The 25058-nt window shown below is 40.4% G+C and overlaps 1 protein-coding gene across 2 annotated transcripts in view; it reads left to right on the forward strand.

Annotated features, from left to right (window-relative positions):
• The window catches only part of plekhh1 (pleckstrin homology, MyTH4 and FERM domain containing H1), a 33093-nt gene extending 8410 nt beyond the window's left edge, over nucleotides 1–24683 (forward strand). For both annotated transcript variants that reach the window (XM_085390902.1, XM_085390901.1), the window contains exons 3-30: nucleotides 6578–6640; nucleotides 7100–7249; nucleotides 7349–7432; nucleotides 7546–7627; nucleotides 7735–7917; nucleotides 9152–9900; nucleotides 10132–10210; nucleotides 13830–13921; nucleotides 14054–14201; nucleotides 14409–14545; nucleotides 14661–14771; nucleotides 15050–15136; nucleotides 15505–15663; nucleotides 16823–16903; nucleotides 16995–17174; nucleotides 17272–17383; nucleotides 18525–18637; nucleotides 19655–19831; nucleotides 20011–20108; nucleotides 20208–20385; nucleotides 20701–20856; nucleotides 21308–21405; nucleotides 21611–21752; nucleotides 21897–22039; nucleotides 22176–22305; nucleotides 22560–22643; nucleotides 23265–23411; nucleotides 23600–24683. In XM_085390902.1, the coding sequence (XP_085247028.1) occupies nucleotides 6578–6640; nucleotides 7100–7249; nucleotides 7349–7432; nucleotides 7546–7627; nucleotides 7735–7917; nucleotides 9152–9900; nucleotides 10132–10210; nucleotides 13830–13921; nucleotides 14054–14201; nucleotides 14409–14545; nucleotides 14661–14771; nucleotides 15050–15136; nucleotides 15505–15663; nucleotides 16823–16903; nucleotides 16995–17174; nucleotides 17272–17383; nucleotides 18525–18637; nucleotides 19655–19831; nucleotides 20011–20108; nucleotides 20208–20385; nucleotides 20701–20856; nucleotides 21308–21405; nucleotides 21611–21752; nucleotides 21897–22039; nucleotides 22176–22305; nucleotides 22560–22643; nucleotides 23265–23411; nucleotides 23600–23752 (4116 nt within the window). In that variant the 3' untranslated portion in view covers nucleotides 23753–24683. The remainder of the gene's footprint in view (nucleotides 1–6577; nucleotides 6641–7099; nucleotides 7250–7348; nucleotides 7433–7545; nucleotides 7628–7734; nucleotides 7918–9151; nucleotides 9901–10131; nucleotides 10211–13829; nucleotides 13922–14053; nucleotides 14202–14408; nucleotides 14546–14660; nucleotides 14772–15049; nucleotides 15137–15504; nucleotides 15664–16822; nucleotides 16904–16994; nucleotides 17175–17271; nucleotides 17384–18524; nucleotides 18638–19654; nucleotides 19832–20010; nucleotides 20109–20207; nucleotides 20386–20700; nucleotides 20857–21307; nucleotides 21406–21610; nucleotides 21753–21896; nucleotides 22040–22175; nucleotides 22306–22559; nucleotides 22644–23264; nucleotides 23412–23599) is intronic.
• Nucleotides 24684–25058: the final 375 nt, after the last annotated feature.

Here is a 25058-nt window from a genome sequence, read left to right on the forward strand (position 1 = left end):
TACACTGAAACGGACGAAAATGCTTACGTTCTAGTACTGCGCATGCGTGAAACGCAAGAAGATTCTACCTGCCTCATTTCTGTCTGCCGTTTATTTACTTTCCGGCTCTTTGAAACGTCGCGGCAAAAGGTCGAGGAAAAGCACCGAGTTTTTTAAATGGACTAACAATGAGGTGGAGTTGTTGCTGCAAGTAACACAAAAAGTACAAAGTTACCAAAGCGAGTGAGAATTAAATAATTTGAAGAAAAGCTATCTGGAGCATGTACAGACTGATATTAATCTTTAATAGGGCTGTCTGAGAGCAAACAAAACAACTGCTGTATAATGCCCTGCGCTATCTTTGTGTAATTGGTCACATGACTGCATCACATGACTAAAATGCATCATCGTTTTTGAAAGTCTGCGTTTTTGAGTGTCCACACTGCGACGGGACAGCTCAGTTTTGAACTGTATGCTTTTTCAAGAGCGCGTTTTTACTCGGGGAAAACGCCGTCTCGGTGTGGACGGGAGGCCGAAACAGAGAGAAAATGATGCGTTTTCAAATGAAAACGCATTAGTGTGGACGTAGCCTTAGTCACGTCACGTGACAGCGCAACAGCTAAACACAAGAGGGGGTAGGGGGAGCAAAGTGTGCCTGTTCTGTGCTGACATAGCAGCAGTGAGTCCGGCGACCAGGCTTCTTTGTCTTTCCTGAAACCACAGCATTGCAAACAAGAGCGGAACTTAAAGTAAAGAATCGATCTCACCAGGCTAGTATCGATCCAATACCGTTGCCGACTTGGTATTGATATAATCAATATTTGGATCGATCCACCCACCACTAGTTCAGGTAGTTACTGGCTCTTGCTGGGTGAAATCAGACAAAAGGTGTTGTACCAAAAATAGCAGAGATTACCGATAGAAAAGTTCAAGAACTCGCATGAGTTTCACTGTCATCGACAGAAGTTGCCTCATCGACTCGTATACCGTCTCCTTTCATAAAGTTTACAATCTACTCCAGAGTAAATAACAGTGGACACCAGCTGAGGTAAACTGCAGACTGACAGCGCCCACTTGTCACAGATAAACAGCAGCCAGAGTTTTCTGTCCTACTGTTAGGATTATGCACTTGAGTTAGGAGGGGTAAGAAAACAGAATTAAGTTGACTGTAACCTCCAATCTCCGACATCTAGCAGAGATATTACACACTGTACCTTTAAGGTCAGACATAATTTGTGCTTGGAGCCTGCAAGGGTGAAATCAGTTCAATGTCAGATGCATGCAGCTGCGCCATGTAATGACTAGAAAAGCTCAGGCCTGGAGTGCATGTGTGAGGGAGCTATACTGTATATTCTCACTGTTTGTTTCTCATTTCTAAAACACGAGAGTTCAAAGTTTTTATTTTTTTGAAAAGTGACTAATTACTCTCTTTCTCATTTTCTGTCCAATAAAAACCACACATTCATTGTTAAATGTTCTTTTTGGCAATGCTGCTAAAACATTCGTTTTTCTGTGAAAAGGTTAATCAATCTCTCACTTACTCCTTCGCTCGCTCTGTTATAAACATATACACACACTGTAAACTCTGACAAACACAAACACACAGTGCGGAGCTGGGTTTAAGTGGAGTCCCGTGCTGCTGAGTGTGTTTTTTCTGAGCTTTCTTGAGGGGGGAGGGTGCTGAGTGACTACCATTCCGTCATGTTATTGCTGTTTGGAAAGACTGCTTCACGCTCTTCATCTCCTCTCTTGCCAAGTTAGGAGTGTTTTACACATTGACCCACTTTGGTATGGAAAAACATGAAAAAAAAAAAATTGACGCGGTTGCCTGTGACATGGCATTTATCTCGAGAGGCTGACGGAGAGTGAAGGAGAAAAGAAAGAGGGAAGGAGATGCCCCATTTGCTATGCGAGGAGTGTAACAGGAAGATTACTGCATTCAGGAATTTGTTTGAGTTTTAACTGTAGACTGGGAAAGTGTAACCTATGGTGGTTGGCAGTTAGCCTAAAAAAAAGAAACTTCTCCATAAGAATTGAAGAGTTTCTAAAATAGCAAATGCAGCTTTTGGAGCCACCAAAAAGCCAAAGTTAATAATTTGAAGGGAGGGCATACATGTTAACAAATGAACGGTAATCTAAAGGAAACAAAACTAGCAAACTTCATTTAAACACACTGACTGAAGTGATCAAAGCAATAAAATCCTCCCTAGAAATGACTAAAATAATACATTTAGTTACAACTGACCTGCCATTCACAGCATTTTTAACAAATACATTTTTTTTTAACTCTGTACAGAAAAGAAAACTTTAGAAGTCAGAGGGACCCTTCACAAGAGGTGACTTTTAGATGAAAAGTTCAATCAGAAACCTCAATGGGAGTTGGTGGATTTGGAGCTTTGAGGAGGTAAATCCAGAAAGTTTAGTTTCACATCTAATTAGGCAGTCCTGGCTATACCTCATTCAGAGGAATTTTTAAATTGGGTGGCCTTCCCACTTCTAGGTTTCCTTTCATTACTTGGCTAATTGGATGCTGGACAAATTGAATTAATCTCTCCCATAAGCCTTACATGGCCCCAGGAGTAAAATGCTGTTATCTGACTTAGACAAGTGTTCTCAGTCAGCAAGGAGGGCTGCAGAGAGGTCACCAAGTACACACTGGTGTGCATAAACATTTATTTTCATGAGGAGACTTGTTTGGATCAGCCGCCTTTTTAATAGTTTAACTGTAAAAGTCTGGACTTGATATAAAGACTGTTTAACTTCTTTGTAGCCTATGAAACCTTCTGACATTTTATCGTCTGTCTTGCTGATAAAATTACCTCTTTTCCCCATGTCCATGCATGTTTCATTGTAAAAAGTTAATTTAAACATAAGGAAATGCATAATGGCAACCGGTGCCTAATGCTCACCTCACGTATTTATGCGTGTATTATTATCATTTCTCAGTATTTTATTTCTTTAACTTGTTTTGAGGGGAAAAAAGCGGTTTTAATATTTAATAACTGAGTGGGAGAGTTTAGCTGTCAACTGTGCAAAGTTGATGTTTAACATTGGGAGGCAGGTGAAACGCCTCAGTAGGCAAATCTTTTACTGTGAAACCCGTTTTTAGACGGTTTATCTTTTACAGTTTTCTCTGTAATGTAATGTAGTGGCCCTTGTGATCAGTGTTAACCATGAGTATTATAAAAGAAAAGAAAATTAATTGTAACTATGACATTTTGGGATCCTTAAAGAATACAGTCATGTAAAAAACATTTTCACAGTTATCCAGTCCTGTGAAAAATGAAATGCATCCTTATTCCGTACATCTCCAAGACCACGGAGATCTTTGGTCATAATGTGCAGCACCATAAACACAGCATATCAGCACAGACATCTCATACTAACTGTCAAGCACGGTGGTGGAGGGGTGATGTTTTGGGTTTGTTTTGCCACCACAGAACCTCTTGCAGTTATTGAGCCCAATAGATCTATCTTACTGACATGAGTGCAAATGTTTTAAAGCAACAGAATGAAAATGATTTTGGTAGAGGCGAGTCTGGGTTGGGAATGGAGGAGAATCTCCGATTTAGATAATCAAGCCAGCTGGCTTGAAATACAATCTGTGGGCTCAGATTTCTGTCACTTGGTTTTGGCAGCAAAAGCAAACAGATCTTTAGTTGTGACATATCTGTTAGCTGCCTGGGAAATGGATGATCTGCTGTCTCTTGCCTGCTTTCATTTTATCTCCACCACTCTGTTATCAGTCCCGCATGAATTCCCATGAGGGAAAGACACAGTCAATATAAACCTAAAACAAAATTACCTACAAGGTTTTGCCTGCGAGTGTGTGAGAGACACACACTGAAGGATGAATCTGGTAACATTATTATCAGCATATCCTTTAAAAAGAGTTAAACAGCTGGGTTCTCAAGTTTTACATTACACAAATGGGAGGTGCATTTGTTGGAGACTATTTTCAGTTATGGATTGGCTACCCTATAGAGTATTTATGACAGTAAGACATGTATGTGGGTCCGACTCCAAATAAACTACCCAGTGCAAAAGTGTGGCTCACTGATGTGTTTTTCTGGGGTCATATCTTTGGCCACTAAGGCAGTAATTGCTAGTCAAATTAGTGTGGATTTAAAGGATTGGGAACAGTGTAGTTTATCAACTGCTTACTAGTTCTTTCTCTAAAGAATAACTTTAGAGAAACAACTGCAAAATTTAATTTCCAGCTTATCTATTTTAAGAATTCTCAGCAGCACAAGGTGGTGTGTTGCACTGTGGGCTGACCGATTCAGAATAGCTAATATAACTGTGTCACTCCTGTTAAGCAACTCGGACTTCAGTTGGACTGTTCCATAACTAAACAACCCGAGCTTAAATAACAGTTCCAGATTACACTGTCTGTATCCATATCTCAAGGCTTAAGGTCAGTTTGTTGCCATCAGCTTAGCCATTTGATTATATAGACTGACTAATCAAATCAATCCAAGCACTCGGTTTATTTTTATCGCTGCAACAGCACAGACTGTTTAAAAACTGTATTCAAAAGCATTCCTGTTCATTTATCATTGTCACTCCATATTACTTTGATCAAACTAATTTATGACTGTAGTTCTAGCGCCTTATGTGTACAATTTGACTTTCTGTAAAGACCACACAGGAGGGTTTACATTAAGAGTGTTTGCTAGATTTTACTTTAATCCCATGACCCACAATCAAACAACCAACTCCTTCTGTCCACTAAACACGATGAGGCATTTCTTCAGGCACAAGCCAGTGTGCTCCTAATGCTGGTCCTAAGCCTGGATAAATAGGGAGGGTTGCTCGAGGAAGGGCATCTGGCATAAAATCTTTGGCAAATCAAACATGCAGATGATCAATAAGAATTTCATATGAGTTAGGTTAATAATGACCGCCTCTTGTGTTGTTGGCCGGCTTGGGCTTGGTGGAAACCGTCCGACTGTTGGCTGAAGACAGTGAAGAGAGAGAAGACACATTTGGAGGAAACAATAAAAATGGAAAGAAGGATCCATGAATTTATGGGCATTTAGATGGTTAGTATGACAGAAGGGGGATGATGGGTGATCTACTGTGGTAACCCCTTAACTAACCAGCCGGAAGAAGAAGCGTAAATAATTAATACAATCTGAACCTTTTCATTGGTCCGTGTGTTGCATGCTTTCTGCTGAAACTTGTGTTGAAGTATCGACAAACTGCATAAACTGCAACAATGTTTCAAAAACTAAATCAAATGTTCCAAATACTCAATCAGTTAAAAATGTTAAGCACTCCCAGAGTTCTTATCCTTTTAGAAAAGTGCTATTTTCCCAGAACTTCCCAAGGTAGAGTTCCTTCGAAGGTTCTTTGTACCTGTGAAAACTGTGTGGCAGAGAAGTCCAGACTGTGACCTCTGCAGTACTTTGCCATTACCTAAAGTCCTTTTTAGCCTCTTCCGATTCCGTTTTGTTAAATAAAGACAAGTATGGGTTGAGCTTGACTCATGATGAAGGCTTTTGACCTTGAGGTGAGCAGTCATCCAACCACTAACCATCAGTCTCCACCCACATCTCCCATTGCAGATGTGCTCTGGCTTTAGTGAGTGTTAAGCTGGCTGCGGGGAAGTGTTCAAATGTTGTGAATGTTGGATTCTGGGAATCAGGGGGCCTTTGTCGAGGTGATGAGAAGGCATAAAGGAAGATTGAGAGAGACAAAGAAAAGGGGAACAAAAATTTCGAGAGGAATTCAAATGCATCTCTCAAGCAGAGTGAATCCATTAGTATGTTTGTTCTCCTTTCAGCAGGGTCACTGACCTCGTAAGAAAAGGTGTCCTGTGTATTCTGTGCAAACACTTCTCTGTATGTGTGTGTGTTTGAGAGAGACAGTCCTTGCAGATGTGTGCATACTTGCAGGATGGACAGTGTTTGCCTTTGAAAGCATGAGTATGCATGCTTGCACAAAAGGTGACGCAAGCTTGTGCACACACCCTAGCATTATTCCATCACACTTGTGTTTGACCAGAAGTAGTAGAGTGAAAGATGTTCAGCCTCGTCTGAGGGCCTCTCAGCTATGACTGCAGTATGCCTATGTCCTTTTGCTCAAGGTGTAATTCATTGTTAGATGTCCTCAGACTTTGTTGAATCCTCATTACCCTTTATTTTACTTTCTCTGCCACTTTCACTGTCCTGTTACTAATTCTGAAATGTCCCATCTATTAAAATGCTTTCCTATTATAGCTGCTCTGTTAAAAATGTCTCACTACATTCATCTTTTAAATGTCTTTTCAGTAGTAGTAGTGATTATTAAGGACTAAGTGTGTTACTTTTGCACACTCTTGCAGGTGTTTGCTTGTATACCAGGCAAACTTCTAGCTTGGAGTTACATCCGTACAACAAGGCCTGTATGATCTGTGTTAATAGCACCTGTAGATGGTTTTTAATCTTTAAATTAAACATAACTTTTCACAGAGGGCAAGAAGTCAACCTTTAACTTAGTGAGAGCCTGGGATTTTCCCTTGACCACCCAAGCCTTCAACCCACTTCCTTGGCAAACAGAGACAGCTGACCCAAGTCAGAAACCATTTTAACCTCATCTTTTGTCCGTGCTTCAGATGCAGGAGCTGGAGCAGAGAGTGACCGAGGCTGACCAGCGGGCTGAGCATGCTGAAAAACAGGTAGATGGGCACCATTTCAGCTTATACTTGACTCACTGTACTCATCTTTAGTAGGTGAACGGTGTCTGTATATTATTACAGCAAAAGAAAATCCAGCCTGACCTGACAGTTTTTTTGTAAGCCTTTAATGGGACTTAATAAAAGGATTGTGTGGTTTTAGGATTACAATCCTCATAGATATCACACATACTCAGCCACTTTTGGTGTCAGGTTTAATCTCTAATTTGCTGTCATTACTGTCTGCTCCAGGTGTTTTCCCCAAGTGGTAATTTAATGGCACCATTTCTTCTCTTTTTTTCTTTTTCTTTTTTCTTGTTTTTAAAAAACGATAAATACCTAAGAGCTTAGAAAACTGTTCTTTTGGCTTTGTGTAGTGCCCATCAAAATTAAACAACCACGTAAATTTGAGCTGTCTTTTGGCCCTGCGTGTGCATTCACTCCTCTAATTATGTATTTCAGATCCATGTCATGGAAGAGAAGCTGAAGTCTGCAAACATACAAACCAATGAATCCGAGAGCTCGCTGTACAGAAAGTATCAAGAGCTGACCAATCAGGTTCAAGAGAAAGATGCTGTAATAAAGAGATTAGAGATGCAGCTGGAAAAACAGGTATGTCTGGAGCCATCAGATAAAGAACAGAAATGTCCATTTATGTTCATGAAGTGTATGTTGAAAAATTCCACAAAACCTGTTTTCTCTGGCTTATAGATCTTAGTCAGAGCCCAGGAGGCAAAAGTCATTGAGGAGAAGGCTGCCAAGATTAAAGACTGGGTCACCTTTAAGCTAAGAGAGGTAACATATGTATGGATGCATCCCTAATAACTTGTTTATATAGTTTATTAGTAGTAGTAGTACATTGACTTAATGTTAATTATGGTTAATGTCGCATATATGCTGAGTTACAGATGGAGCAAGAAAACCAGCAGCTGAAAATGGCGAACCTGAAGCAGACAGAACAGATAATGTTGCTGCAAGACAAACTGCAATGTGAGTACTGTGCAGGTGTTTAGAGACTATAAACTATAAAAGTCAAAGTAGAGAAACACTTGAGATCTCAGACTTCAAAATATAGTGGCGTTGTCTTTCTTTTCTAGCCCTCTTAGAGAAACCTACATCCTCTGCATCCCCGGCCACTTCCCCGGTAATGGATACACACCTGGTGCCCAACAGCCCCCTATTTCCTCCCAGCTGCCCTGGCACACCACCTGCCCAAGATGACAGCTGGAGACAGACAGGTTCCCGCAGGGCCAGCTCAAACATCAAGACCCCACCAGCAGGTGTGCTGTCCTTAATTTGTATTATGCTGGGATGGGGAAGGAATGCAAGCTGGGCACATCGCATGACCAGGTAGAACCAGTAACAATGGGGGGAAACTTGAGGCTGATTTTAAACCATTACAAATTCAGATGGGTATCCAAAATGTTTATTGCTGCTTATTAGTCCAATATAAAAAAAATCAAAGAGTAATTTTTAAATAATATGAATAAAATATTGTGAAAAAGTCTTGAGACACTCCTCATTTCTTTATATTATGCTAGGGAAATGGGTCCAGTGATTTATTAATACATGGAAACACAAATGGAACTACAGTGTTTACAATTCTAACAAGCTTGAAAGTCTGTATTTGGTATGACCACCTTTATTCTGCAACACAGGCTGAACTCTCTTAGGCAAGCTTTCTTCTAATGTGCTAAATAGCCTTCAGGAATAGTTCTCCGGGTTTCATGAAGGACATCCAAAGCTCTTCTTTGGATGTTTGTTGCCTTTTGTTTTGCTCTCAGTCTGGATCCCACACTGCTTCAGTGATGTTGCTGACACGATGATGGTCTGACAAGGCCAATCCATAACTTTTCAAATACTGCTCATCTGCTGGAGATTTTATTTAGGTCTACCACTTCTTCTTTTGTTCTCCACATGTTGTTTGCTCAATTTCTTTTAATCACACACTGCACACGATGCTGAAATATGCAGTTTTGGATAATGGCTATTTGGGAATGACCTAGTTGGTGCAAAAATACTGTTTTATGCCTGTCAAACTGTTATCTTTGGCATGTCATCAATTCAGCTAAAGAAATTGGTGGAAATTATGTGTTTTTGTGAGTGGCTGACAGTAACAAATTGGCTAAGGATACAATTAGAAATTGGTGTGTTGCTAAGTTGTCTGTTCCATGTTGATACATCACTGGCTCATCCCTTGGGTTAGGCGCCTTTTTTTTATGCTTGAATGATTCATAGGCCAGAGTTAGGTGAGTTAACAAGCCAATGAATCATTCTTCAGGACTGGAATGATAATGAGTGAAAAAGCATCCAGTGTCCCAAGAAAACCTTTAAAACACCATCAGAAATCCCAGAAAAGTATTGCTCAAGGCCACTTTGAAAAATTACAAGAAAGTCTAGCTCCTTGAAGCGTGGCACTCTGTGATAAACAAATGTAATAAACCATTTTTATCAGCATTCTCCGCTTCTTTAATAGGCTGTCTCAGATTTAATCACACTCTTGTATTTCCTCAGATGTGAAAAGGACTCCTGAACAAGTCAGTAAAGGGATTTGCCTCGGAGACCTCACTCATGATCTTCTCTCTCAGAGTCGGAGCAACACTTCTGTTTCCATCAGTGCACCAGAGCTTACAGAGGGTCAGGCAGGGTCCTCTGACAGAGACAACTCATCTGATGAGCTCAATAGCAAGTTTCGCTCTCAGTGCCTTCATTCGTCCTCATCCTCTTCATCTTCATCTTCGGCCTACGAGATGGCACATGGATCAAGTTCTCCAGAGTCGTCTTTTATAATGGCACCCAACAGTGTGCTGCTGTCTCGTTCCCCCTCCACCAGCAATCCCTTTCCCAAACCTCACCAGCCACTGGGTAACCAGTCAGGCACCAGCATGACGCTACCTAAGGTACGGACTCCCCTCACCCCCAGAGACAGCATCCAGCTGGTCAAGAAGCACTACAGCCAGCCTCAGCCCAGCCTGGACAAACTCCACCACCTCAATGTTAACATAGACATTATGACACCTTCTTCCACCTCCTCCACTCTTAAGAGCGCAGGCACCACCTCTTCACCTTTCTCTCAGGTTGTGGAAGAGACCGACATTGATGATGGGCTCCCAGACAGCATGGATGGAGTAGTGGAGGGCCCAGCGTCAGATGAGCTGTCCCGGGATGGGGTTTCATTTGTGGGGCTTGCAGAAGAGTTAGACCGATTAGATCCGGAAGTTCTCAAACCGCCAACACCGCCTTTACATCGATTCCCTTCGTGGGTATGAGAGACAAGTATTAAATATGCAACATATGAATGCTTCTTGTTTTTTGTTGTGTTTGTTTGTTTTTTAATGCATGCATTACCTTAATTTTCTTAATGTTTTGCAGTATGTCACGCTGTTTCCTTAAAGATTTACCAAGTGCCAAAATACCTATCTGTCTCTTTGAAGGTGGTAGTCATGTTTAAGTTGAATAATCATGAATATTTCTGACTGTGTTGCTTTCTGCAGGAGAGTCGGATCTACGCTGTGGCTAAGTCAGGAATGAGAGTGTCAGAGGCCAGTCTTGGAGGCAGAAGCCCTGGACGAGGTGAGTCCCCTGCACCCAGAAGCAAGAAGCTAGTCATCCACTCAGTCATCAAAACGGTTATACTATAACAAGGAATTAAAGTCTGTAATCAGGATGCCAGAAAAAAGATTTTCTCCACTATAACATTGGGTTTGTGCTCATTGTTCTGCATCTGTGTCTTCAGCTTGGGTGGTGGTGCTTCTGTTGTGGGAAGTGAGTCAGTACTGTGAAGAGGCATGTCATTCAGCTGATGCTTAAGCTGATGTGTGGGTTGAGCGGGGTCTGTTTGGATCTGTCATTGCTGCTTTTGATGTCACTTCCTTTGGCCTGAGGCTCCACACACCTGTGCAGGTGTGGGCTGATCTCCAGGAGGACTGCCCCCTCCCTACCTTGTCTTTATTTAGAGCCTTGGAGGGGGGGTATATAGAGAGGCTGCTTTTTAATCAGCTGCGATGAAAGGATTTGGTCTGGGTGTAATTATTGCTGCAACATCATCCATTTTGTCAGGATGCAGGAGCTAAAGTTTGACAGCACTTGGACGATTGAAATTTGTAACTGCTATGTACATGCAGCTGACTGCCAAATCACTGTTATGGATTAAGTTGCTGCTTGCTCAGCTTTTTCAGCTTCCAGGCATGTTTTTCTCTTAAGCTGCATCAGTGGCAGGCAAATTCAGGTATCCACCCAATTAAACCATGGGAAGTAATTTTTTTAAACTTTGTTTTACATGAAGATAATTTAAAAATTTCCTTTCAGTGGATAGAAAAATGTGTAAAAATGGATTTGTCCTGACTTGTCTTACTTTATAGTAGAGTACTTTTTACCTTTTTAAAATGGTAAAATGCATTAAAAAATGTTCTTAGTGTGAAATGAAGCACAGTTAAAATACATATATTAATCAACATCCTGACAATGACTGATGTGCTTTATTAGATTTGCTAAAAGTCCTGGTCAGGGGCAATAGATGGATTCTGGTTGACAAGAAACATGCTGGCCTTAAAACACTGCTCATTCGTCTTTGACGTTTGCTGGTGTTGCAGAAGGTTACCAAACTTTGGAGTTGCAGAAGGCTAACACAGCTAGCACAGATGTGTGGAAGTAAGAGTGCATTGAAACAAAGATGGCAAGGGAGCAAAGTTAGGAGGAAAACAAAGCTGAATATTATTATTTTCATTGTTGTTATTATTATTATTATTATTATTATTATTACTGTAATTATTAGTTAACCAAAAAGAGACAAGTTGCTATCATGATCAAGTGAAGGAAGAGAACAACAACAGTTAGAATAAAGTTAAAATGTCTAATGATACACAAACAAAAAATCTTTATCTCCACTGAGCAGATGTATACAGCCAAGACACTCTGCCACTGTAGCTGTCCACTGTCTGGGTTTATCCATATGATCTCATTGCTGATTGGAGTCAGCTGCCAAGGGGAGCGCAAGACACACCCACTGGGGCAAAGTCACAGCAGATCCTGCTCGGCCTGTAACGCAGTATGCTGAAGTCCGATGTTGTCGTTAGAACAGAAAAAAATGATTTATTTATTAATTTTTTTTGCCTGTCCCATTTGGTACTTTAGCCGTCAGAATTGTTGTCTGAAGGCCAACGAGGATACCCAATGGATTTACTTTACCAAGTGGATCATCACGGCCTTGCCGTATTGGTCCATTTGATCGACCTTTGTTGTTATTATTTATTTTATTTTATTTTCAGTTGTTACAGACGGGAGACACATGACTAGGGGATAGGAAAGGGAGAAAGAAAGATGATGGAAAAAAACAGAGGGGAAGAGGGACAGTGAGAAAGGGCACTTAAAGAGCGAAAGAAGAAAAAAAAACTCCTGGATCACCTGTTGAGAGAAAAAGCTGCAGGAGTGTCTTCATGCACTGTTTTCTTCTAAAGAACTGACGAGCCAGAGGAATCATTAATTTAAAATAATAATAATAATAATCTCAAACAATTGGAAGATACTCGGTTGTGTCATGGCTAATGTGGCTAAAATCGATTTTGATTGTAGCAAAGGACTGCTGGAAAATGTTGGAGACTCTTTTGATACTAGCAAACTGGATTACTGTTTTTTCCTTTTACTTTACTCACTGTCCTCACTACTGTATACTGTATTCTGATCATAGTTTATTTAATCCCAGTTAATCTACTCATAATTGTGCATTTTTTTTAAGTCTTTTGACACTTAGAAATAAATGACATAATCATTTCTGTTGTGAGCTCCGGTAGATTTTCTTTGTACACAGGCTGTGATTGGCTGACCTGTGCTCCTGCTGGTTCCGAGGTTGTTTCCTGCTCAACTATATTTTACAACCCATACACGCATGTGACATGAGCCATTATGGCTACTTGGATATAAGCTTTAAATTTCCAGATTACATAATGTTACTTGCTGTTTAGTTCTTACCTTTTTAAAGAATATCTTCCTCTTGTCTTTTCTCTTTTTTTATATATATCTTTCTTTATTTCAGACAGTAAAGCTATCACACAACTAATGTTTCATCTTCCTGGAAAATACAGACACTGTATCCTTAGCTAGCAGACAGCTGCATGGAAAACGTTCACGTGTCATAAATGTGTACGGCGGTATCATGTAGCGATTTAAATGTCTCTGTGGCATCAGCTAAAATGACCACCAATTTGCAGATGAAACCACTTTGTATTAAACGAACTTAAACCACCAATTAGTTACTCATTAACTGAAGGTGCCAGAATGGATTTCTGTATCATTCCAACCCACTTTAACCCATGGTGGGCAGCAGATCTGCAGTTGGTTACATGCACTGTTTTCCCCGCTCTCTCTCTCACTCAAAGACCTCTTCGTAAAAGTGCCGGTGGATTTGAACTTTTTATTTTGAACCATAGGCCGTTTATCATCTGAAAAGTGCCTTAAAACTCTAATAGCCAGAGAGAGGCAGCTCCTCAGATCAGACTGTATAGAAGCTTACGGGAAAACAACCACTCAGCCTTCTGAATCTGAGTTTAGTGTTTCAGTTACTAGTGTGTCTAATTGAATACAACATGACAGGAGGTAGAGCAGGTCACCTACTAATCAGAAGGTTGGGGGTTCAATCCCTGTTTGCTCCAGTCTGCAAGCCAAATATCATTGGGCAAGATACTAACCCCAAGTTGCTCTCTGATGCATCCATCTGAGTATGAATGCATGTGAACATTAGATAGAAAGGACTTGCATGGAAAGAGCATAAAAATAAGTGCTTATGTGAACAAGGCAAGTTATATAAAGGGCTTAGATTAGAAAAGCGCTATATAAGAATCAGCCCATTTACCATTTTGTAAATTATGGCCGTTTGGAGTAAAAAAGGATGGTAAACCAAGGGTATGTTTTAGGTTATGGCTAACTCATGGGTGTAGTGTCCCTTGGGTTTGACTTTGTTTGTTGCATTCAGTTTGAAACAAAAAGGCAGCAGTGGCTAAAATCCTCATGCCGACTTTGTTGACTGGATGACATCACATTGGCCATATCTCTAATGTAGTTAATAAGTGGAACAGAGCTAGAAATCAGTGCTACACAGACCACTACTCCAAACATGTCTATGGGGCATATAACCCTAAAATAAGCATAGACCTTGTTAAAAATGTTCCTTGTCCTTTAATACATGTTTACGCTGCAGGATCCAACTTACCCCAGTATCCAGCAGCAGGCCCATTCACTCAGCTGATCTATAAGAATATCAGCGTACCAGTATACACCACACTGAAAGGGGTGAGTGAAATTTTCTTTGCGTTTTCACATTTGCTTAACTTTGTCCAGTTTGGATGCTAATATACAGCCTAACACACTATGTGTTGCACAACACCACCTTTCATCTGTGTTATTTTATTTTGTGTGCTGTAGAAAGCCACTCAGATCAGCAGTGTGCCTCTGCCAGATGATGACTCTGGGTCGGAGGACGATAGCAGCTCTCTGGCCAGCGTGCGAACCTCCATTCTGAGCCCTGATAGGAAGGGAAGTGTCCCTGGCAGCCCGAGAGCTGTCAAGAGAGGTGATTGTTATGGATTACAGTGCAGACGGCACAGAAAAAAAAACAATATATGCAAAAAACTGCATTGCAACAGTGCAATAGTCTTGAATCTTTTGTTCTCTGTAAAATATGAATATTTAATTGCAATGTTGGCCTTTACCAACACTCCTTAAGTTACCTTGCCTCTGTGTCTTCTTCTGTTTTCCCCATGATTCTCTGGTACCCCAGGTGTGTCCATGTCCTCCATCAGTTCAGAGAGCGATTATGCCATTCCTCCTGATGCCTACTCCCTAGACAGTGACTACTCTGAACCAGAGCATAAAGTCCAGCGGACCTCATCCTACTCTTGTGAGAGCACTGGGCCTGTGAGTAGAGGCACCTCCACTTTAAACTCTTTAATCAAGATAATCACTAGTATACCAGCAATTAATCAGTCACAGTTATTGAGTATAACTTTACCTGTGCTGTTTATGTCTGTAGGAGATGCTGGAGAAGTCTGGATATCTGCTCAAGATGGGCAGTCAGGTGAAAGCCTGGAAGCGCCGCTGGTTCATCCTGAGGAATGGAGAGATCCTGTACTACAAATCTCCTGTGAGTGTGTCTCGCTTCGAGCATGCCTGTCTGCTTCCTTCTAAGGTTTTTCAGCCTGCATGGAAAACATTGTAGAAATATTTCTAAGATTGGTGTGTTTAAGTACAGGATGGCTGCAGTAAAGGCATGCGTTATTTACAACTTTTATATCTAAATTTAACAAAAATGTTCATTCGTGCTCACTGCATTCTTTGTTTTTTGGGTTTGTTTGTTTTTTTGGTTGTATTTCTGTATAATCTTGGACAGAAGTTGTGATGTTTTTACGCATGTGTTTTCAGAGTGACGTGATCAGGAAACCTCAGGGTCAGATTGAGCTAAACTCTTCCTGCTGTATAGTACGTGGAGAAGGAGCGCAGACATTTCAAGTGAGTGCAAACACACTGCTTTTCTGTAAGAGATCCCAAACATAGGATACCCAAAATTGGCACTACTACTCAAAGCATTTAAATTATTGGTTAGAATCCACAGTTTTAAAACTGTAAGAAAAAAAAGAGACAGACTTTGCACTAGGATGCTCATTCACACACAGCGTGCTTAATATAGCACTAAATAACAACAGAGCTTTACTGCTGCATACCACAGAAGCGGCCTGAGATGACATCAGGTATAGCATCGGACTGGAATGTTTTCATGGCTCTTCAAAAGCTGATTCTGATCTCTTCTGACATGATGCTGCTGTCTCAGTTGGCTTGGCTTAGCATTTTTCCCATATTTCTCTTTTCCATCTAATCAGCTGATTACAGAGAAGAAGACCTTCTATCTGACCGCGGATTCACCCAACATCCTGGAGGAGTGGATCAGGGTTCTGCAGAATATACTCAAAGTCCAGGCTAGTAGCCCACTTACCATGGAGACGACTGCAAAGCCCTCTGTGAGAGGTTGGCTTACGAAGGTCAGAAGTCATTATTTAAACATTTTTAGTTCTAGTGAACCAAACAAAATATAAAGATGGATAAGAGACTGCACAGTGATCATATGTGGGCCTCTGGTGAGAGTGCATTCAGATTTGTGCAGTGCTAAAAGTTATATCAAAGATCACACTGACAATCACAACTTTAACAATCTTGTCATCCGAATCTCAAAGTAGGAAGCAAAGTATTTCGATATGATATTAAAGTTCTGCTTGTTGGGGTAGTTGTATAACACTCAAAAACATATATTTTTTATAGGCTTTTAGAAGCGTTTTGTCTTTTAAAGACAATGCAGGAAAACATGGCAGATATAATCCATAATACAGTGGGCACTCTTTAAGTGAGGATCGAATAGAGCACTCTTAAAGCAGATTCTTAAAAGAACTCCTTCATGTTGGGACAACACCACAAGATTAGAGCTGTTGGAACACTGCAGAGCTTCTTTCCTCTTTCCTTCCACCTTCCTCTAGTCTCCCCCTGCCTTTTCTTAACTGAGGCCTGCTTGTTTTGCTAAAATTAAAACACTTAAACATCTGACGCGTGCGTGTGTGTTTGATGACTTACTGGCAGATGACTGACAACCCCAAGCTAAGATGATGGAGCCCTTGTCCTCTCACCAACACCATACTCCCTTCCTGTGAGTTGGCTTTGATCTGTTGTGACATGATAACAGATAAGGCTGGGGATGTTCTTCCTCTCAGAGCTTAGTTAACCTCGATAACCCCCTTCTGAGGGAAGCACAGCTGGCTTTGTCTGGAAGGCATCCTCCAGTGACATCATTGCTCCATTCAGATACAAGAAACGCTTTGAAAGAACCCCTTCTCGGGAAAATGACATGTGATTATCATCTCCAGCTGCATCACTGTTTAATATGACACTGAATGAATGCAGCAGGGGAGTCGTGTATGTGGATGGACTGTTTTCTTTTGGCAGGAATTAGCTTGCACTTTACTTCTTAAGTGATTTTCACACTGGCTTCCCAACAGATGGACAGAAGCAGAAATTTCCTAATGATCATATTTCAGTCTGTCTAGAAATTCACAAGCTTTCTAATATCATAGATTCATTGTAGTGAGTAACTTCCTGGTAACTTTGGATTTGTCCTGAAACTTTGCTTATTTTTTTGTCTTGTGCTTTCAGGTCAAACACGGCCACTCAAAACTAGTGTGGTGTTCTTTGGTTGGAAAGGTTTTCTACTACTATCGCAACCAGGAGGACAAGGTCTATTAAACAAACATCTCTCTACTCCTGACATGACAAGACTTATTTTAGTGCTCCCTAGCTGATGCTGATTTGCCTTTCTCTTTTTCAGCTTCCTCTGGGTCAGCTGCAAATGCGGGAGGCATCAGTTCAGGAAGTAGATCGCTCCTGCGATTCAGATGAGGACTATGAGGCAGGCTCTCGAGGTTTTCTCTCCTCCCACTACACCTTAGTGGTCCAACCGAGAGACCAGAGTCCTACATATCTGCTCATTGGCACCAAACAGGAGAAGGTAGTCCAACAATAAATATGTTAATGAGTTGTTTTTCATTCAAAAAAAGAAATAAAATTCTGTTTTCATATTAATTAGTATGTTTTATTTTACATAGGATACCTGGTTGTATCACCTGACTGTAGCAGCTTGTAGCAATGCAGCCTTCAAAGTAGGCACAGAGTATGAGCAGCTCATTGGTAAACTGCTTGATGCTGACGGAGACCCTGGTAAGAAATCCATATTTCTCAACAAAAATAGTTCAATCATATCCAAACCTTTCTGATGTTTTTTTCTGATGTTGTTATTTGATTTTAATTATTGACAGCAGATAATTAACAGGAAAACACCAGGGTGTTATAATCGCATAGTCACTATCATTAGCTCGTAAGATAGTGTTTTAGTAACCCAAAACAGCGGTTACTTTGTTACAAAAGTTTGTACTTTATCCTGGACAAGCCCCCGCTTGTTATGGCTGGCTCACTCAAGTACATTAAAAGAAGAGAGAGCAACACAATAACAATTTTCATTAAGCAAATTTATTATCATAATCTGACAAAAGGTGAATAAAAATGGGAGAACTATAACTCAATCAAACCAAAGTAAATGAAAATCAAGTTGGGTGCCTCAAAGGCAGCAGCCTTCAAGGAATAGAGAGAGCCGTCTTGAAAGGAAGCCAGGTTATATAGGCTGCCAATCAGGTGACGTCATTTCATTTATTAGATTTCATCGATTAGCACTGTTGCCTCACAGTAAGAATGTCTTGAGTTTGATTCCATCCCCTGGCTGGCTTTGGACTTAAATTCTAAAAAAAATGTAAAATGTGTAAATTTTTGTAATGTGTAAAATTACAAAAACAGCTCTGGTAACTCATCGGCCAAATTGTCTTGTAATTATACAGCAGAATTGTTTTGCTCGTTGACAAAAAAGTTCATTTTTTAGACACTTCTATAGTAGATAAAACCAGGAACAATGTTTATTGGTTGATTACTTTGATATAGTATGAATAGCCATGATGCAGGACTTTTTCATTATGATAAGCTATGAAACTTGCAAAATTGCAGTTCATATTTTCCAGAGTGCCCAGTGGGCCAGTTTGGTGTCTTTGCTGGGCCAATTCTGGCCCCCAGGCCTTATGTTTGACACCCCTGGCTTAGAATATCTATAAGTGGGTATAAATGCACACACTAGCATGCTGCATGTTATTTTGATCTACATTGCAGACACTGTTTGAGACTGTAGCACCGTATATTAATTTTTATCAGCTGTTGAGTCATTAAAGCTTTGAAACTCAATCTTTGTTTGTCCGTGTGTACTCGTGTTATATTTGTGCCTTTTTATATATGTGTGTCTTTCACCGTCTTTTCCCAGAGTCTGTGTTGTGGAAGAGTGAGGCCTTGAGCTTCTGTAAGGAGGGTCTCCGCTCGCCTCTCACCACGCTGCCCTCTGAAGCTCTGCAGACAGAGGCTCTCAAGCTTTTCAAGGTCAGTGTGCCCACCTCTCACCCTTCTCTTTCTTTTGTTCCATCCCACTTACTTTTGATTATGCTTTTCCCTTTTATCCCTTTCTCGGAATCCCTTTCCACTTCTCTATCTCCCACTCACTGTGAGGATCTGTTCAAGACATCATCCATCCCACTCCAGTTTGTCCCCCTCTTTAACCCCTTGTACTCTTGGATGAGCTCTGCAGCAGTCTCCCCCCCCCCCACCCCTCCTGCCACTAAACCAGATCAAAGGCTGAGGACCGAGGGGCCCAGCTCATCAAAAGTGTTGAAGATAGATAATGGCCTTGATTATCTGCTTTCATTGAAGCTAACTGTTCCTGTGGTTTAGAGCCAGCGTGAAGGTAGCCCTCTTTTAAGAGGAGACATGGGAGGTCAAGGCCTCCACAGAGTGACAGCAATGGATATGGAAACTACACGATAGGGAAGAAGAAATGGGATCAGAGCAGAACAAGGACCTTGTAGGGAGATGGCAGATTCTTTTCCTCTCATGTCAACCAGAAGCCCCTTCCTTCCAATTTATGCTTCACAGCCCCACCAACTACATTAGGATTGATGGCTGAATAGATCGGCTCTCTCTGACCATCCAGCCTTAAAAATTGTCCCAAACACACACAATGAAACTGAATGAAAGGACGTTGCATGCTTTTCAAGTCTATGCTCTACTTCATGTCTTTGAAGTATTAATGAGACTGACAAGACTGATTAAACCTGTTAAATGGCGTCTTTGTCTTCAGCTGTCACACTGAATGAGAACAAAGTAATGACATTCACCCTTTCCCCCCCTTACACTGGAGCTCTTCTTGACCTCATGCTGGGATATTTTTTGTTGTTTTCATCACCCGAGTGTTATGATCACCCAATCCTGTATTAATTTAACTGTTTTAAGTTGCTTTCAATATGTGTCCCTTACTTTTGTGTTCAGGTTTCTGGGTTTGTGTTTGTCTCCACCTGTTGGTAGCTCAGTGCCATTAAATTTTGTTTCTTTGACATTTTGCAGTCCTGTCAGCTCTTCATCAATGTGCTGGTTGAGTCTCCATCTATTGATTACCACACCTCGCTGGCCCAGAATGCTTTGCAAGTGTGCCTGAACCACCCAGAGCTGCAGAATGAAATTTACTGTCAGCTCATCAAACAGACCAACTGTCGGACGCCACACAACTACTCTCTTACACAGGTCAACCCACTACACAGTAAAGAGTCAGGAGCCATGTTTAAAGCGCTCAGACATTAATTTTTAAATGTACTTTTTTATGTACTTAAAATATATTTTTAAAAAATGTATTTTTTAAAAATATATTTTAAGATAAAACGCGTTAGTTAAAATATGTCTTCTTTTTCTATCTCTCCCTGCAGTGCTGGCAGCTGTTGTCTTTGTGTGTGGCTCTGTTCCTCCCTCAGCAACATTTTCTGTGGTACCTGAGACAGTATCTGCAACGCAATGCTAACCCAAGGTGAGCTAACTTAATCCACACCTTAAAATATAGCAGAAAAACTCCCAATACATAAAAACCTCTTCTAATTATCTTTTCCCTTTTTCCCACCACATACAGGAGTGAGGTGGGGAAATATGCAGTGTATTGTCAGAGATCTTTGGAGCGAACTCTGCAGAATGGAGAGCGGGAGGCTAAACCTTCACGTATGGAGATAGTTTCCATCCTTTTGCGGAACCCCTACCACCATTCACTACCTTTCAGCATCCCAGTTCATTTCATGAACAACACCTACCAGGTAACACATAGCTTACCAGGTAGCTAGCACAGGTGTTGTAATGACTATACCCCTGTTTCGAGAAGCAAATAATACATTCTTCATGCACAAATTTCCTCTAGGCTTTCCTTTAGTTGTATATATTTTAGTTTGCATCTATACCTTCCCAACTGTACTTTGTATATGTCCTTTTTGGAAAATGAACCTCCTTTTTATTTCTGTTACATTTCTAATCTGCTGTTGCAGTTTTTTGACTGCCATTGGAACTACAAACTCCTGCAACCACTGCAGAATCTGAAACTCAGTGCCAGCTGTGTCCTTTGTTTTCTACTATAGGTAGTGGGATTCGATGGGTCGACTACAGTGGAGGAGTTCCTCAACACGCTGAACCAGAGGATTAGCATGAGGAAACCACAGCTGACTGGATTTGCCCTCTTCACTGATGATCCATCTGGCAAAGACCTGGAGCACTGCCTGCAGCCATCTGCCAAGGTAGGGCTATGGGTCAACGACCATTAGTAGATGGGAGAAAGCTGCTGTACAGAAATCACTGATGGTTTTTGGCTCTGTGGTTTGAAGGTAGATCATCTGTCTCAAATTTTCTAATAAGTTAGAGGATCAGTAGTGAGTAGTGGGATTATTTTTTGGCAAATTTACACTGTCCAAACATTTTTTGACAACTTAGGATGTGGTCTAGTATAGGACAACCTTTCTGTGTTTTAATTCTACCCAGTCATATTTAAAGTAGTGCCTCTAGATTTTTTTAATTATTGTTGTTAAAAGAATCCACCATTCCACAGAAGTATAGGTCTGTCTGGCTCATGCAATGCACTGTATATAAGAGTTTGTGTACAAATCAGAATCTCTAGATCACCAGCTCACTGTAACATGAGTGAAAAAATGTGTGCTTGTATGACTTGAGACTAACTTTTGCTTTTCCCAGATCTGTGATGTTATTTCCAAATGGGAACAGGCTCTAAAGGAGCTGCATCCTGGGAAAAATGAAGGAACACGGATTGTACGGCTAACATACAAGAACAGGTATGACTTCTATTTTCATATCTCAATTTTGTAGCACTCAAACACATCAGCAACATTGTACTTTTACTCTATAGTCATAGAGATGTATTTAAAGATTTTTTTAAAAAATGTTATAGACTGCAAAGTGAAATATGCTGATGTTATATCTCAATTTTCAGTTTCTCCCAAGAAAACGGCCTTAATAACAATATGCTCTTGTATGCAGGTTGTATTTCAGATCTCAGGTAAAGGGAGAAATGGAGCGAGAGCGCCTCCTGCTGGCATACCAGGTGAATGATGAAGTCCAGCAAGGCCATTTTCCTGTAAACAAAGAGCTGGCTCTTGAAGTGGCTGCCCTCTTGGCCCAGGTCTGTAACAATTCTATCAAGAAAAAGAGACTTTTTGGAAGGAAAAAAATGCTATTCTTTTATCTACAGTGCTGAAATGTATGATTTTGTGCGTTTTCGAAAGCCTTTTTGTCTTCTAACTATCTGTTTTCTTTTGTCCTCCAGGTTGAACATGGTGATTTGGACAGACCAGGTGCCTCCTCTCCCTCTGGCTCTTCTCAGCCTAAATCTCAAATAATTCTCCTTCAAGCCTTAGAACGCTTCTACCCAAAACGCTACAAACAGGACTGCAGCTCAGAGCAGCTCAAGTAAAGAAAAAAACCCCCAAAAACAAATAAACGTGCCATTCCACAATTTCTTAATCTAGAACCTGATCTGAGAACTTTATAAAGCTTTGTTATCCTGCCATATTTTAACTCACCACTGTTCCTTTTATCCTCTCAGAGACCTTACCGAGCGTCTCGCCACTAAGTGGTCAATGCTGCGTGGGTGCAGTGCATCCGAGTGTGTAAGAATATACCTAACTGTGGCTCGGAAATGGCCTTTGTTTGGAGCCAAGCTCTTCAGTGCCAAGGTAACAAAAAAAAAGTTGAATACATGTCTTCTGTTGTTTTGTTACTGATGTTATTCTATGTGAACTTTATCGCCTCCTGTATGTCTAATCAATCTTTAAATGTCGGTCTTGATGTGATTCTTCATCAAAACCAAAAAGCATACTTAGATCATTTTGAACCAAAACCTTGAACTAAGCTTTCAAGCCCAAACCTGTTTGAGACGAAGCTGTATAACATCTGTAAAACGACCCTTCTTTGTTTCCCCTGTCCACAGCCTGTACCCCCCTCTACTATTGAGCAGAGCCAGGTGTGGCTGGCAGTCAATGAGGATGGATTGTGTGTGCTGGACTACACAATGGTGAGTTTCAAGCTGAGCAGACCATCCTGTCATGTGTTTTCAGAATAAAATCTGCTGCCAGAACAATTTAGAATTTAGAAAGTCCATTCTTTTATTGAATTTCCGGCTTGACTTTATAACTGTTAAATCTAGAGATAGCTTTTAACTGCTGCAGCAGCTGGATAGGACACAGCTGCAAAGCTTTCTTGACCCACTGGTCTGGAATGATTTTCGTTCTGTGGTGTTTCGAACACCAGAAATCCCAAGGAAAATAAAACGGCCAGCCTCTGAATTGACATACTTGACCCTGACACACAGCAGTTCCATCATGTAAACTATGCTAACGTGAGCTCTGTAATTTTCTGCAGCTCATGTTGATTCATTTCATTCTTGGTCTGGCGTGCAGACCATGTGCCTTCAGAAAGAAATGGGAGAAAACAAAGTGAAAATCAGAATAAGTTGCTGGAAATTATGTCACATATCTTCACACTCAATTTACTCCTCAAAAAGAAGGAGAAACCAAAATGATTTCCTAAGTGAATTCCATACTATATAATGGGGTCAGCAATAAAATCTGAACATGAATTCTGTTTATATCCACTTCACTGCAGATTTCACACTGGCAATGCTCCTTTTTTTCAGCACACTCTGGTCACGTACTCCTACCAGTCTGTGATTACCTTTGGTGGTTGTCGTGATGATTTCATGGTGGTCACGAGCCAACAGAGGGAGGCTGGAGCCGGGAAGAAGAGCGTGGAGAAGCTGGTCTTTGCAATGCCTAAACCTAAGGTATACTTCCTGCTTTTATCATTGTAATTATATATCTATTTGTGGTCAGATTGCATTTACCTAATCAAGGTAAACATATTCAGTTGGCTTTCTTGCATTTTCTGGGCTTCCAGCTCACCTGAATTACATAAAACTCATTAATATCATTGACTTTAGGTTGTTAAAATCTATTTTCACTCTCATGTCAGATACTGGAGCTGACTCTGCTCATGGCCAGCTACATTAACCACTGGAACCCCAGCCTCCCATCTGCCTCTCACCAGCCCCTCAGTCACTGGGATGCAGACAGCAGGCACTTCCCAACCATGAACTACACCACCAAGGGCCCCACGCTACTGTGAATTGCGAAAATAAAAAAAAATTGAGAAAGACTGTTAGTAGAGGGAGGTTTGATGGCAGCAGTTACTATTACTTTGCATTCATCTGGAGTGCACTGGGTTGCATGTCCTGAGTTTTCATTCTTACAGAAGAGGTACTTTTATTAAAGTTTTTATTATTGTTGTTGTTCTTATTAAGAGTTAGAATTAGAAATGTCAGGATCAGTCTTTTAGACTATTTATTTCAACACAGGTGTTTCAACTTTGCATTTCATAGGTGCTAGTTCACTTGGGAATTCAGTGTTGAAATTGGACATCAGAACCATTCCTGAAATACTGTAATGATCTGAGGACTTGATGATACTCGATGTTCCCACTTGCAGAAGTCATAATTTGTCTGCCTGTGTGTCACTAGAATTTTTCATCATCAGCGATCAAAAGTAAATGACAATGAAGCAAGAGTCTGAATATGATGAAGAGCTGCTGCTCGTTTAGAAAGGAGCTAATGTTGCGTATTTTAGGACAGATTCATACATTTTAATCTGTTAATTACCCATAATATAATATTTGACTAATGTAGGGCGGCAAATAGCAATTAATATGGTAGATTGAAATGACTAATTTCTCGATTATCTAATTAATGAAATATTTTGTCCTGCAAATGTCAGAAATTTCAGTTGATGCCCCTCACAGATGTCTCTCTAGCAAATGGACAGATTCAGATTTAGTTGAAAAATAGTCTAAAAAGTTGAAAGCTGGAAAAATATTTGACTCTTGAGTTACTGGAAACAGTGAATTGATAGTATTTTCTTGCTTTGTTCTTTCACAATAAGACAAAATGGTCTTCCCTAATTACACTAAACATACAGTATATTTAAAATTACATTATTTTTAATAGATCATCAGGCAAACAAAAGGAGAGAACACTTTCTTTCTTTCTTTCTTTCTTTTTTTTTTTTTTAAAAGAGCTATCAAAATATTATAATGACTTGAACTGTTTTGGATAAACCACTGTCTTGCTTATGTTCATAATAGCTATTTATTTCTCCATAACATTAGGAAATGTTTACCACAAATGTCACATTTGTGTGGGGAAAATGTAGTTTCCTTTGTGTAGCAGAGTACGTCTGGTTACTGTATTGACATATGTTGCAATTGTTTAAAAGATGTAGCTTATATGTCTGTGTGTGGTTATTAAAATAAATGATAAATTCCTGACTTTTTTTTTTAGCTCCAGTTTTGTATAAATTTTGTTATGTAGACTATTTAATACTTCAGAGTGGTAGAAAGTATTGCAACTAAGTACATTTTTTTTAAAATTCAATTTTCA

The sequence above is a fragment of the Rhamphochromis longiceps genome, linkage group LG19 (assembly GCF_057381845.1).
Source record: "Rhamphochromis longiceps isolate RC_006_pf linkage group LG19, R_longiceps_female_GT1.1, whole genome shotgun sequence".
NCBI lineage: Eukaryota > Metazoa > Chordata > Actinopteri > Cichliformes > Cichlidae > Rhamphochromis > Rhamphochromis longiceps.